The 15,938-nt window shown below is 36.2% G+C and overlaps 1 protein-coding gene across 4 annotated transcripts; it reads right to left on the minus strand.

Moving 5' to 3' along the window:
- Nucleotides 1-353: 353 nt before the first annotated feature.
- On the minus strand, nucleotides 354-15,322 carry LOC103705380 (uncharacterized). Of its 4 annotated transcripts, none has more exons than XM_088716311.2 (9): nucleotides 14,639-15,322; nucleotides 11,949-12,089; nucleotides 10,334-10,735; nucleotides 7,201-7,305; nucleotides 5,712-5,852; nucleotides 3,125-3,328; nucleotides 2,474-2,566; nucleotides 2,111-2,222; nucleotides 354-773 (listed from the first exon to the last, which is right to left on the minus strand). In XM_088716311.2, the coding sequence occupies exons 1-9, from the start codon at nucleotides 15,119-15,121 to the stop codon at nucleotides 730-732; spliced, it is 1,725 nt and encodes a 574-aa protein (XP_088572437.1). In that variant the 5' UTR covers nucleotides 15,122-15,322; the 3' UTR covers nucleotides 354-729. The 4 variants fall into 4 exon arrangements, with proteins under 4 accessions (XP_088572437.1, XP_088572434.1, XP_088572436.1 ...); XM_088716308.2 differs by having other exon boundaries at nucleotides 354-824; nucleotides 14,639-15,266; XM_088716310.2 differs by lacking the exon at nucleotides 5,712-5,852 and having other exon boundaries at nucleotides 14,639-15,266.
- Nucleotides 15,323-15,938: the final 616 nt, after the last annotated feature.

The following is a 15,938-nucleotide window of genomic DNA, read 5'->3' on the forward strand; positions in this document are numbered from 1 at the left end:
TAACATCCAGACAAGCCTGTGGACAATAACATATACACAAGTCCCATCACTGTAGCCCCAACAGCAAATAAGATTTACAGGAAAAAAAGTCAAATATTGACCCATGTAAACATGATAAAAACACCCTTGATGAAATCTGAAACATTGCTTAGATGATTTGCTGACAATTGTACATGATTTAACAAAATTTTAAACGCAAGGCTTAAGGCAAGCAGCTAGCAGACAAACTCCAAGTTTCCGTACCATGGTACCAATTTAAATGTTCATGCCAAAATCAATTGTCACACAAGATATATATATATATATATATATATATATATATATATATATATATATATATATATAAAAGTTGATTTAGATAATTGATTTATTTCTCAGCAGCAAACAAATCGATTCCAGTGCAGCTACCAGCATCTCTACCCAGTTATGTACCACAACATCCTCACACAAACCACCCACAAGCCCTAAGGTGTATCCAAAAAACCCCACCTTAATAACAAAAGAACATGCATGCATATTCCCGTTGCTTCTGTTGACCCACTACAAATGGGGTAACCAGATATATATCCAGTCATAAAATACACAGAATCACACCAGCAACTGCAATGGATGAAAATTTTGACGGCGGCTCAGAAGCGATACAGAGGTGTTGAGCTGAGGTCTTACTTTACAAAACCTAGGAAGCCTAGAATTACACCTTCCACAATAAATACTCATCAGTTCATCAGTTCAATCCCCTTGTAGACAATAAAGCTGGCGTATATTTCCAGAAGCTGCAAAATAGATTAAAAAGTTGGCACAGTCAAACTTCTACCTGTTTCTATCTGAAAAAAAGCAGCAGTCCACATGAGCATTAGTGTCTCCAGAACATATATGGTATCATCTGACGCTACAGATAAATTAGTAATAAGATGAAAAAGGCATTGCAAGAAAAAATAGTTATGCTACTTCCACTTCAATGTTAAATTTAGTTATCATTCAGATACAAAACTTGCAATCAGTCACTCTTAACTGATTACAACAGAAAATGAAACATTATAACACCAGATAACAAGTCACATATTTTTCATTGCATCAGAATATGCTATATAATTATACCTATTTTTCTAATTCAAGTATTATGACCAACACTACTTGGTGTTCTCACATCCAAATAATTCAAAACTCTGTAGCAATAAGGGAACATAGAAAAAATTCTTGGGTAAATGCAATATTCTAAATCTGGGGGCTAAAGCCCCTGATCCTTCACTATTGGTGTATTTTGATAAAATATATAAACGGAACAACCATGTTAACCCAACAACAGAGCAGAGTTATGGAATAAGATTGCTGACGAGAATACCAAACTGAAACCAACAGACAAGAAACAAGTTATGATGCAAAATGTTTTCAGGACCATAAAACAACTGCAATTAGAACCATCGTGAAGGAAAAACTGATAATCATACTGCAGAACCTAATTGGCAAATACAAATAGCAGCATACTGCACTATCATATTAACAGGGAAAGTTCTGTTTACAGTTGCAGAACACATTCTGAATTCAAGAATCCCACCTTTACCTATAAACATGAAAAATCCTGAGCATGTGGTCCCAAAGAGTAAACAATGAAAAAATGCCAACTTAATTTTTTAGGAATTGTATGTCCATCTACACCAGTATAAACATAGCCTATTCCATGTCTTTCTTTTGGGAAACCAAAGGTGTTTGCAGTAGATAGTTTTTTACTGTCACAAATATATCGAAATTCAAGTGCTATACATGCACATATGTACACACACACACACACATATGCACAGACACACAAGGTGGTTGTCTATGGCATTACAGGCATCATCAGTTCTGCGGATCTTTTAGCTATGAAATTCGTGATCATGAGTGAACCACCATCTCATATTGGAACATGAGATATTATGGGACATGCATATTGTTAACAGAAATTTTTTTGGTTAAAAATAATAAAATACATGAGGATATTGGTTATATAAAGATAAATATTCCATTGTCAAAATATTTTTTTTTCATAATGACTAACTGATGTTCTAGACATGTGATATTGATACAGAGGGGTGGGGGATTGTTAAATAGAAACTAAGCATCTAAGAATTACCATATAACCAGTCTTTAAAATGTACATGCAATGCCATTGCTAAGTCTCGTTTCCGATTTGCATCAAGTTGCACATCCCTGAGAGCTTGTTGGATATCACTCAGAACCGAATGCTGAAATTTAATTATATTACATGTAAATAAGTTAGAAGAAAATACAATAGCTTGCATGTAAAAGAAGAAAAAAAAAGCCAAATACCAGCACTGGAATTGTTAACAAAAACCAACATACATGTTGATTTAGACAGAAATTGACTAATTAAAATGTGACACCAGAGTTAAAATTTATTAAATAAAGAGAGAACCTACGCATAAGAGTAGTGCATGCAAACTATGCGGTATTAATATTCTAGCATACTTCTTACCTTTCTCTTTTGGGACTCTGAGTAAATTTCAGGCAATCGAAACGGGATGTATTTTGTGGGCTGTGGGGATTCAGCTCCCAAACACTTCGGAATCTGGACACAAGATAGAAGATTAAGTCACCAGATTTCACATTTGAGCAGAATGGCAAATATTCAAGAGACATCTGCGGACAGCAGATCAAGTGAGGGTTCTTATTTCGGGCAACAGTTATACATCCCATTATGACGACTGAAAAAAAAAAATAAATTAATGGTATCAGGAATATTGGGAGTTGACAAGTCAAAAAAGTTGCGGCGGAATAACTGAGGCCTGATAAAATAAGAAGTTAAAAAAGAAAGATGTCCAAGAATTCAAAAAAATGTCATAATGGAAATATATATAGTAAGGTTCGTCATCTTGGTACCGGACCCCATACCAGTACCACAGTGTCGGTACGGTACAGTATGCAGTTTTTTTGGTATACCGAGTGTTGGTATACCACCGGTACCGGTATCGAACCGGTACGGTACGCCCGGTACGATATACCATGATATATATATATATATGTAGACACATATACATACATACATACGTATACATACGTATGTACACATACGTACATACGTATCAACACTGTCTACATGGATCAGCCTAGTAAAGTTGAGGCATACCAAAAAAATAGTGAATTGATCAGGATCAAGGCATGTTGCAGACTCAGCTTGGACATCAGAAACCCCAGCAGGGTGAGATAATGAATCATGAGGATCAACCATTCCAAGCACCAATGGTTCATCCCATTTGTTGACAGTTAAATCCACACCAACTTGAGCAATGTGCTCCTCCAACTGAGAATAATAGGTATTGAATGGTGCCACCTGTTGGACAAAGCGGGGCAGAAATTCAATGTTGCACGAAAAACTAAAAATGTATATGCACAACTATTTTTGAATAATTTGAATTAGTACTGGTAACGTCAACATTTTTATTTCTTATGTCAAGAAATAGATTAGTTTTGCATGTGCTGGTGCTTCTTAGTGCTCATCATAGTCCGGATATTTTGGAACACTGTCAGGACACATGATGTTACCAGAAAATTCTGACAAGAAGTTGTCTACATCCTATTGCACAGGTTGCAGGGGTTCCAGAATAGCCTATTGATTATTTACAAAATAGATTATTTCGGGGTTGATAGTTGGTGTTCAGATTTCACTGATAGATTCCCAACAGTGATCATAACCAGGATAGTTTCTTTGTCAAATTTCTTTTCACAATAGGGAGGCAGAGCATGTTCACAGATCAAGTATTAGCATATTTAGAATCCTAACAGATTGAGGATATGAGAGATGGAGTCTCTTGAACAATTCTGAAGTCGAATGAGGTAAAGAGAGAATATCATCTAAGAAAAAAATATTGTACTCTAGGCTGCAAAGAATCAACTGTCATCAGTAGATGGTGACATCATTGCAAAATTATATATGGATTATGTTCCTCTTGAGAGGAGAAAGTATATACTCCTCTCGATTCCAAAATCAATAACAAAACATCCAAATTGAAGATTCACAAAGTTACTCGCGATCTATATTGCTAGAAATGCCTAGAAACCAACAATCCTATATTTTGGTAATATCTAACCTATATATCAAGTATGTGCAAAAATGAACGGCTAAAATGATATAAGGCCATGTTTGCTATGATCTAAGCATAAAATCTATTAATTTTCAATCTCTACATATTTTAACAAGTTCTAGAGTATAATCATTAAGATGGATTCTCAATTTAAATACTCTCATGTATTAGCAAACTAGCTCAATAAAAACCGTCCATTTTTGTGTCAGAGGTAGAGAGACCACAAAAATATGTAATTTTTGATTGCTAGATGTTTTCAGTAGTATAGATCATGGTTTCAAAAACCATCGGAACTAGATGGTAAGACCAGTACGTACAGTTCTAGAGAAAAATTGGCATCGGCATGGTTGCTCGAATACTAAAACAGCTATGCCGATACATACCTGTCATATTGGTTCACACTGGTGCATACTAATGGTAACTGATGGTAATGTACCGACTATATCGTTTTTCATTCTTTTGGAAGCTATCAGTTTTGGTAGTACTATAGATACCAATACCATGCCATTCCATCAGAAGAACGACATGGATTCAATATCAATATTTAAAACCTTGGTATAGATCATGATCAATAGTGTAAAACGTCAATTTGGATGTGCCATCATTGATTTTGGAGTCAAGATGAATGGATATCCTCTTCTCTCAAGAGGAGCAAAGTCCATCTATATATATATATTCTTTAGTGACATCAATCAAGCCCTACCAAAAAACAGTCAAAAATATACGAAAGACTTCATCCTAATTCCTAAGGGTTTTGAAGAATATGTTTCAAATTTAACAGCATTTTTCAGATTCCTTTCAAGCCTTTTACCACAATCTGATGGTTATAAGACATATTGTTGGCATGACTAAAATAAAAGTTTAAGGTCAAGAAAATAATTCTTAAGATAGGGTGGGGGGATATACTTAACATGGTTATGGGTCTTTTGCCAAAGTAGAAGGATTTAATTTCTTTCTTTTACTAATGGAGGTATTAAATAAAGCTTGAAGGACCTTGGACAAGTGGCTATTAGGACTTGTTGGCTGCTGGATTCAAGGCAAGGTGTTCAATTGTGTGGAGCCCCCTGCTACATATTCTATTGCATGGAGCCACCTGCTACATGACTAGAAGATATATTTCTGACTAACAGAATTCATGATCAACTAAAAAACATAATTAACAAGCCCTTTCTCCTAACTGTCCAGGTCTCTTCTTCGAGAGTCCTTTTTAATCATTCATTCCAATTATGGTCTAGTCACAACTAACTTTTCCAAATTATCACACATCTTTCATCCACATTATTATTTTTCCGTCTTCTTCTTTGACCCTCCAAAAGGATCTGAGTCCCTCTCCTTGTGATGAACCACCAGATTCTGTTTATATTCCTGATCATCTTGGTGAATTCTCACTTCATAGTTAGTACTTAATTGATGCAACTCCAAAACTTCCTAGAGACTCACGTTCCTCAACCTATCCTCAATGAATTCTACAATACATGCACCAAAACACCAATCTCTACCACGATTAACCTGCATTATTGGACTCCATCATTCATGCATCCATGCAAGCAAGCACTCATGTACGTACGTATGTATAATAAACAGGCAGACAAAAAACGAAGAAGGCACCAGCATGAATAACAAATTGCTTACTTCTAATTTATGATTATCCCCAACAATAAGAGGTCGCTGATTTACCCCCAGGAAAAACACACATTCACGACAATTAGCAATACAAATGCATTTTGCAGCTGTAATAACTTGTACCCTTTCACAATGCTCCACTCTTACAGCCTGAAAAAATGCAAGAACCATAAGTATAACTTCAGAATGGCAAACTAGAAGTGTAAATGAATGAGTTATTTATTATTAACAGAAAGAGCATATAGAACATGTATGCATACACAGATGAGAGACAAATGTAGAAACAAAGCAATCTTGATTGACAATATGCAAGCGCTGACTATAGATTTCTTTACATAACTGGTAGCAGCAACAAAAAGATAATATATCATATTGCTCTACAACATATTATGATTACTTCTTTATTTCTTACATAGGAAACCAACAAGCGAAAAAAATATATCCAAAAGTGGATTAACAATGCGCTCAAATGATTATCAAAGTTCATCCCATACAGATGTTAACTGAGAAAGTAGAAAAGAAGCTGGCTGGATGGAAAACAAGCTTTCTCTCATTGGGAGGGAGGCTGCAGTCAGTTATGTACTCTCATTTATTCCAGTGTACTTCATCTCTGCATTTCTGTTACCAAATTGGGTAAGGAAGAGAATTGATGCGCCGAAAAGAAGCATCCTCTGGAAAGGGAATGGAGTCAAAAGGGGCCAGCATCTAGCTTATTGGAGGATGGTTGATAGGCTGAAAGAAGAAGAGGGGCTGGGGTGAATGATCTGAAATTGTTCGATGAAGCTCTGATGTCTAAGTAGTGGTGACGCCTACATCAAGAACGAAGCTTACCCTGGAAACTTTTCGTCACGCTTATTTATTATAAAAGGAGGAGGTTGGATAGTTCCTCTTTGTACATTAGAAAAATACATGATCTATCTGGAAAAATGTTCTGAGAACAGAAAAGAATTTTTTAAGGAATAAAAGGTAAAGGTGAGAATTGGAGAAGACACTCTGCCCTGGAAGGATCGTTGGATAGGGAAGGGAAACTCATATTGAATCAGATGTTTCCTAGATTGTTTCAGCTTGCAGAGAATCAGAATAGTTTGGCGGCTGATTATGTGACAGAGGTTAGTGGAGCAGCTTCTGTTTAGCCTATGTTTAGACATCTATTAACAGAGGAGGATCAAGAAGAAGTTACTGAGTTGGCCCAGTTGCTTCATCAGGTGAATATATCAAATGAATGAGATCAGGTTGATGCAGAAATGGAACAAGAATCCAGGAAAACTAACAAGACAGTGTGCAGAATTACTTTAAAAACATGTAGAAATTGTGTAAATTGATGTGTTTACACAACTCAAAACTGATAAACATGTGACAATAACGTACAGAATTATCCAACATATTTACAGAAATTGTTCAAATTGATGAATTTCATAAAAAAAACAAAATGAAGAGACTTCTACAAAATTTTACCAAATAATAGTAATGATAAATCACCCAAAGTTACCAAACATACCTTACCAATAGCACCAAGAATGATGGTTGCATCAGAACATCCATAAACAGTAGCATACCTCAACGGTGCTAGAATGTATATCACCGAGTCATGGCAGTTTAAAACCTACAAATGACAACTAATTGTGATGGCCAAAACCAAATCAGGCTTCAAAGAAGTAAATTAAAATTTTCAGCATATGTACGGCATATAAGAATATGTCGGAACAAATGCTTTAGGACATTTATAGCATTTGTTGAGGAAACAAAGAAAATTTTCCAGCAGACATGTTAGTGTATCTACATATGGCATGAAAATGGTTTATAATTTGTTTCCTATTCATGCCATTTTCAAATAATTATTGGATATCGTTCAAACTAACTGCAAATCCAGAAATGATGGAAGCAATCTATCATATCGTAACTTAAGGTAAACCATAGGTAACTCTATTGTCCAATAGTGTAACCTGAAAATAGCTTGGAAATTGGTTTCAGGATATATTTTTTTTGTGTAAGTTGTCCTAGTTCACATCAAATTTTCAGTGAATCCACAGATTCCCATCAGTGTAAGGCACTGGAGCCTATAAAATCCTCTTTCACACTCAGTTTTATTTTTAATTAAAGAAAATAAAAAAGTTTAATTCTTAGGCAAACTTTAATGTCCTCTCTACATGGATCCAAGCAAGCTCTGATAGATTCTGAAGATCATTCGACATCAACCTGATGGTTTCTGGGGAGCTGCAAACAACCTTTCGAAGGCTCTGATAGATTTTGAATGTCAATCAACCTTCAATAGTAAGGTATAGCTACTAGTTATCTCAAACTCCTTCTAGCTCTTGTTTATAATTTAACATGCTTTCTTTTCATTCAAGCAATAAGAATATAAAGTTCTAGAATCTGTTTGTCCCATTCAAATTCAAGTTGAGGGCTTAAAGGATCATGTCGGTACCCGAGCATTATAGTTAGAACCATACCTGTCACTCGTTAGCATGTAATCGACAATCCTACACCAGCAACTTAACTTTATCATAAGTTCGCATTCATGACAGTGCTCCCAAATCAGGTGCACAAGTTTCTGTATAGATGTAGTCCAATGTTGCACCAATCTACCTTACTCCTAGAAACAGTCTGTGCAATAGTATGATCCTTCATTTTTCTCTTCTTTTCTTTGTTACAAGGTAACAAGGTTGGCGGTGGCAATCTGGTATGTGATCAAATTTATTTATAATTCTAAAAAATAAAGGAACCAGTTTTGTTTTCAAAAACAATACCTCATCAACTTGGACCACCCAAAATTCAAAATTTTTAAATTGAATCCATTCGATGATGGTCCATAAAGAAATAATGATCACCAAATGCAAAATGAATTCAAAAAGTGGAAACTTGAAGACTTCTACGAGATTAACTATCATAGCCATTAGGAACATTTCACTTAAAATCTTTGTGCATGTGTCCAGGAACTAAAAATCTTTTTGAAGTCCTCTTAGTCACAACACAAACAAAACCAAGGAAACACAGCGTGCATGACTTTCATCTCTCCAGAAACCTCCATCATGCTCAAGTCAACCGTGTCAAATGCTTTTCATAGGTCATGTTTACCAAAAGCTCCTAGAATTTGATTCCATTATTTACAGAGCAAAGCATATGTCTCCTCTAAAAAACACTTTAGTGATGTAAAATGACCACGTAAAATCATTTCAGCAAATATATGAGTTGCTATTAAAGAACATCTTTAAAGATTAAGGTCAAAAGTACAAAAAACTCCCCAGTCCATCCTTCTTGGGAATAAGTGCAATAAAGGCAAACTTCCTTCCCTTGTTCTGATGTCAAGTTCATAAGAATTCTTGGAATCCAGACAAAAAAAATGAGATCCAGCACACTGGTATGGAGGGGAAAAAAAAGGTTTTTTCCCTTTTTCCAAGCTCAGAGGCTTTCTGATTAACCCCACAAAGAAAAACAACTTTTTGTTTTCCATCTTGCAACCCTCACTACCACTAGATTCCCCTGGATGACTGGTACATTCAGTCTAGTAAGGTGTCAACTATCCTTTCTCCCACTTACTGGATACTCTCTAAAGGTTGCTTCCACTTCCCGATACATAATGGAGTCTTTTAAGATGTAGAGAGTGATTTGAGCACCTTCATCATGTCACTGTACTGTAAAACATTGATCCCTAAAGAACTCTGTTCTTGTAATATCTGGTAAACTCCCTCATAAGCATCATGACTTAGCTTTCAGACTCCAGATAACATGATGGTAGCTTCTTTTTCTCCTGAAAAGTCACAAGTTCTTTAAAGTGTGCTTTCTCTTCATTCTCTTGGGAGAGGGGGAATTATGATTATTTATTTGCATATTTCTGTTATATTTGGGAAAGATAAATTCCACTGCATCATTTACTTCAAGCACAGTTCATATTGTTTGTGAATCTTATGTTCCTATAAAAAGAAATGCAGAATGATTCATGAAGTAGGTGAGCGCCCAAAAAATTGTTCAGGAAGGGCCATTATGTTAAGTCAGTCCTCCCAAACCATTGATAGAAGAATTCATAGGCTTTGACATTACATCAGTTAGTTTCAGCCTACAAATTCAAATATGTTGGCTTCCAAAGTTATGGATTCCTGGGAATTTTTCAACACCTACACAACTGTGCTAACAGAGATGACTATTACAACATCAACAGCCAATTGGAGTTGAAATTATATTCCATTGATTGAAAATACAAAGGCAAAGAGGGTGGAAATGGAAGAAGAGAAGGAAATGAAGAAGGGGCAAAGGAAAACGAGGGAGCAGTGTGGGAGTCAAGCTTTTCCTTGACATAGTAAGTTGTGATCAGGCAATGAAAATTTGGTTTCTAGAAGGTAGTAATGAAACCCAATATTGGGTCTTAAAACCTGGTTTGACATCTTATCAAACAATATGAACTAAAACTTACTAAAATCAGGTTCTGTATAATCTTATTTTCTAAGAGTTGATTAAAAAACAGCTTGTCAAATAGACATTATAAAGTGCTTATGGGTTACAATCAAAATTTTCTAGACATGGCAAAATCTAAACTGATGATCATCCAACTAAGCAATGAACAAGTGCACACTACAGAAAAAACAAAAGATCAATATGCAAATATGTTGACAAAAGAATTGGTGATGTAGCACTACCTTTACAGAATGTCCTTTAATATCACATTCCTGCTTAACCACAGAAGCTTTTGAGATACCCTCTACAAAAGTTTGACTTCTAGAATATGCAGGACTGTTTTTCACAGAGACCACAGTCGGTGAGCTGCTGCTTTGTACCCTTACAGAGGCATCAAACATAGGCACATCCAGATCTGAGAAATTTTGTGGACCATTTTCTTTTGCTGATACCCTCTCAGCATTATGCTCTAATGAAACAGTTATGTGCTGCAAAACCCAGTCATGAACATGGGCAGCAGGGACAGCTACAGCGGGCATCACTGGATCTGAATTTGCAAAAAAGAGAGCTGCTTCCTTCAATGGAATTCCATCAGAGAACTGAATAAGGAACCCAAGGTGCTCAAACCTTTCCAATGGTATCACCTACAAACAAGCCAAAATTACACTTCTATTGTCTCCAAATGGTTGACCTAAGACAAGCATCAGGCTCTGATATAATGTTACTGAAGATCCATAATATGCAATGAGAACATTGGCTTGATAAGTAAATAAATACACATTTATGTATTTTAAATAAATAAGTAAATTATGGACAATAATGAAAAAAGGAACTAACTTTTAGATCATTATTGCATTTTAAACAAAGCATTATATACTGATCCAAAAATTTGGTGCAAAAAAGTGAACTAGCAGCGCGCAATAAAGTAGCAATGACTCTACATAAATTTCAAAACAAAAGCAAAGCAAGCTTAAACATAAACGTCTCTCTACTTCTCACATGTCCCTTATCTGTGATGCTTGGGATGCATCATAAACCTGCCCACAACCTGCTTAGTGCATCACAGATGCATGGTGCAACATGAACATAAATATAATCTCAATCAACAGCGTCATATAAACATAAAAATTGCACCAGTTTAACAATTCAGAATTTTAAAACGGGGGAGGGGTTATCTATGGCTGTAATTTTTGGACTGAAACTGTAAACTCCAGGCTTGTTCCCTCAATATTCCTTATCATTTCTTGTATCCTTCAAGGTTTTAGAAACTGCCCTATAGGTCCATACCGGTCATTGGATGATGCAGCATTACTGCAGTACATACCATACAGACACTCTGCCCAGTTTAGTAGTATGCAAAAAAAAAAAGAAAAAAAAAGTGTCAAGACAACTTGAAGCTCAGTAGTGAGCAGTATGAGGTCGATTCATGGCTGGCTCGGGCTAGGAATCAATCTCAAAAGAGGGGGGGGGGGGGTGGGGTGTGTTTGATACACAAGTATGCTTGGTATTTCGATCCTTGTTATCCATCTGGGACAAAAGATTCACCTCTACTTGATAGATGCTTCAATCTGTTGCAGGTATTTCTGCAAAATCTGAAAGTAATTCCGATTTCACAACCTATTTTACGATCTGTATTGGGAAAAACTCAGAACAGAATTTCTCAGTATATCAGGTCCAATGTTGGCCCACATGACTTAACTAAACTAAACAATAAGTACACTTCTAACATATCCCCATCATGAGAAAATAGAAAGAACAAAATTCAAAACATGTTTTATATGCTTTTATTCTTAAAACATAATAATTTCAGTAGAGATAGAATGAAAAAAAATTAGCAGTATATCCTAGTGGAACAACCAGAGACTCATCACCCTCGCCTTCAACAGACTCTGCCAACAGAGTAAGTATGTTGGCCATATGCTTCTGTAAATATGATAACTGATGGGCTTCTTCATCTGCTTGTGAAGGCATAGAACGACGACTATTACTTCGTACAAGCTGCAATGGAGAAGGCACAGAATTACAACAAAGGGAGTAAATTCTTAGCAAAATTATATATCTTACAGGAATCTATTATAAGAGCTGTAATAATTGAACACAAGCAATTGATGATATCCAGAGCTGAGGTAACATGATGACTGAATTTAACAATTTAAATGCAAGGTTTCCTTCTGACAACTTTCAACGTTCTTCATAAGTTTGCCGATATAAGAATTAAGCCCCGTTTGGAAGAACTGTTGGCAGTAGAGCTTTTGGAAGTAGAACATTTGGAAGTAGAGCTTTCTGAAGTAGAGCTTTTATAAAAAAATTGTTTGTTGTTTGGTAACTACATTTCTAAGGTGTTGTGTCACTTTAACATGTATTTGGTAGACAAACTAACAAAGTACTTTTGGTATAACAAGATGATCATAAAAGACGTTGCATAGTATTATACAACAGAGCATAATAAAATATAATATGTATTAAAACATAAATATATGATATAGTGTAATATAATATAATATTATTATAATATAATATTACTATAATATAGTAATATAATATTGTATACTATAGCATAATAATTTATTATACTATTAAATTATTTAATATAACATATAAATGTATTATGATATAATGTAATATAATATTTATATTTATAGTATAATACAATAATAAAGATATAAAATATTATAACTATTAGCGTAAATTAATTTTTCATAATATAACAAATTTTCTAGCTATGTAATAAAATTGATTAAGCAATTATTAAAGAGACATTTTGTGTAATTGTTATATTTTATCACGAGTATATTGGTTAAGAAAACAGCTTCCCGATCGGGCCTAAAAGTGATTTTTCGGAAAGCTCCAAATTAGAACTTCTCCCAAAAAACTGTTTTTAGCCTTCTGGAAAAGCTAAAACAGCTTTTCGAAATTTTTACCAAATACCCCTATTTCATCTAAAAGTGATTTTGGAGGGCCAGAAATTGCTTTTTGGCCCTGCACTTTCTGGCACTCCAAAAGCTCCCCCAAACGGACCTTAATTTCTAAACTCATCATCTGAAATGCTCCATTCATTATGTTGATCTTAAGAAAGCACACGCTCAAGGGAACTCCAGGCTTTGGGGGGTTATAATCAATCAAATGCAGAAGTTCAGATACTTGCAGCAATAAACTACAGGATCCCAAAAATACCTACTTGCAGGTAGTATATGATCACTAAAAGGAAGAAGGTCATTTAACTCATCAGGTGCAATTGCAAAAGAAATTTTCATCATGATTATTTAAGAAGATCAGCAAATGATGATTCATTCCTACAGATCAATCTTTAATCGTATTATCATAAGAAACTCCAAGAAAACGAAAAAGGGTTTCATGTGAGACATTTATGGTCTAGACTTATTCTTCAGTTACTTTCAATTCTTTGTCATTACTGTATTGATTTAATATGATTGTACCAGCAATTTTTATTAGAAAATGCCTATGGCAATTCAAAGCATCAAATCTTCTTCAGTTGCAAATTTGCTTCAACATTCTATTACCAACTTTGAAAGTGAAAGAAAAAAGAACAAACCAAAAAAAGGGGTGAAGTCCAGAAAGTGAAAATAGTTGATAATAAACAAGTTCCCTATTTCATCAAATAAATGATGCTGAATCATTTATTTAAGAGCTCGATATAAAGGACCTCGCACTCTTAACATGAATGAGGGTGGAAACAATGTTGACAGCAGCAAACAAGAAACACGTCTCAAGATTTATATCATTGGAATCTTCCATCAAAACTCATCACCCACAAGAACTAGTCAACAAGAATTGTATCTTAAGAGATACTGTTCATAAAGGTTTTATATTACATTTATGCCATAAATGGATGTTGAATCATATAGGAATTAAATTCCTCCCCTTTTTGGCAAGATACTTAACAAGACTGTTGATTGGCTTGCCCCAAATTTTTGATATACAATTTCACACTTCCAACAGTTATCTAGTGTACAAGATGAAATCTTATGGACTCAAATATACCATAAATGACTGGATGTAGCACCATGGGCGTCATTCACATCCCCGAAAAAAAGAAGGGGATGAAGCTGATGGCGTTAGCTCCATAAGTAAAAATAACTAACTAAATAAATAAACAACCATTTGTATAATTCATCATCAGTTCGCACTGATTTTCTCATCTTGCTGAATGTCCAATAGAAAACAAAGACAATTTAATCCGAACTTTTCTGCCCTAACTAAATTCCTTCTTCCAAATGTTTTATTTTCCTGTAACAATGACTGTTTTAGATTGCATGTAGATCAATTTCTGCGAGCAACAGTTTTAGATTATGAAACGGTAATCGGAGCTGTATACCGCCCAACTTCTAACGTACCATCAAACACTTGTGGTGTAGAACTTATTGAATTAACTTTCTCCCCCGGTCTGCACTAGAAATCATCAATTCCATCATTTTATATTTCAAAAACACGAAATCAAGAGCAGCTACACGACATCAAAAGCAGCTTGTTTGGATCGAATGTTGGAGATTCGAAAAAGAGAGATACGAACGGAAAGAATCCCCTACCTGAAGCGGCGAGAGGGCGGATAGGTATCCATCGAAAGCCGAGGTGGAGGGCCAAACATCAGCGACGGCAGCCGAGTCCTTGTGCGCCCGAGGAACGAGGCGCTTATACGACTGGATATAGAGGAAGAGAACGAGGTCGTGGACGTCCGCGGTGCCAGCGGAGCCGGAATCGGAGGGGAGGACGGCGGCAAGGGTGTCGAGGACGAGAAAGGCAATGTCAGGCGAGATCTGGAGGGTGTCAGCGATGGTCGGGGCGTCCACGCGGTTGGGGGAGGGGATGGATCGCTGGAGGAGCTTGTTCTTGATGGAGGCTAGGGTTAGGGTTCCGTCGGAGAAGATGAGCTTGGAGATGGGGAGGAGGCCGTGCTCGAAGAGCTCGCGGCGAGGGCGGAGGAGCGAGGAGGGCGCCGCGGCGGGGTCCTTCTCGGCGGCGCCGGTGGTGTCAGAGGCGGAGGTGGAGGAATCGATCCGGTCTTCGGTCATATCGTCTTCTTCTTCCTCCTCCTTCTTGATTTCCCCTTCGAGACGGATCTTGAGCGACACCGCGCGGAGGTTTCGGGGAATTGGGATGGTGGAGGCGTTCGTATCCCTCGCGGGTACTGGATTTTTTTTTGACACGTCGCAGCTCCCCGACAGGAAATTTGGTTTCGGGCGCGTTTTTTTCTGCGTACCGACGGAGTGGACTGTGCTATGGCGAGCCGCCACGTCATTGGATCTATATTTCTTTAGTTGGACCTTGGAGTGTCAAAATCCCCAGTTCTTATCTACTAATTTCGCACTTCAATCTTTTTTAGCTAGCATTATCCTGAGTAATCTATGATCAACTGGGGAGTGTAGTACCTATTAAGAAAAGAGAAACATTTATAACCAATCAGGTTTAATAGAGTGTGTGCTAAATGCATCTATTTAATATCAATTATTACTAATGCAAATGTATTTTTTTAGACCATTATGAGCTTGCTATTTTTAAGAGATTGCATGCTGAGCTCCATCGCCCCCTATATATATGTGACTCTAGGCCGAGTGTATCTTCATTTGTTAACATGAGGAATGTATCCCATTTAGATTTTTGAAGTTTGACTCACCATGACGGAGTATTCACAACAAATTGTGTCCAGTATTCTTCTATTTTAAATTGACCATGACATTTGCTTATGGTAGAGGCTCTTATTATTATTGATATTCTTTTTACTTGTCTTTGCATGTATTTGTGGGGTTTGATTTCATTATCAATTATCAAAATCTTCTATACTAAATTCTTGATTTCAACCGGTTTCACCAGCAATCGATGGAACCTTCT

The sequence above is a fragment of the Phoenix dactylifera genome, chromosome 2 (genome assembly GCF_051530095.1).
Source record: "Phoenix dactylifera cultivar Ajwa chromosome 2, Ajwa_hap1_PhDact_Kaust_v1.1, whole genome shotgun sequence".
NCBI classification, from domain to species: Eukaryota; Viridiplantae; Streptophyta; class Magnoliopsida; order Arecales; family Arecaceae; genus Phoenix; species Phoenix dactylifera.

Bases quoted from the DNA above. Each gene is read 5' to 3' on its own strand.
- LOC103705380 (XM_088716311.2), bottom strand. From the start codon at position 15,121: ATGACCGAAGACCGGATCGATTCCTCCACCTCCGCCTCTGACACCACC. The intron at 10,736-11,948 runs GTTGTTCCACTA...GCTTGTTTGTAG, and splicing joins GCGAGGGTGATGAGTCTCTG to GTGATACCATTGGAAAGGTT. The intron at 774-2,110 runs GTAATTCTTAGA...TCTATTTTGCAG, and splicing joins TTTTAAAGACTGGTTATATG to CTTCTGGAAATATACGCCAG.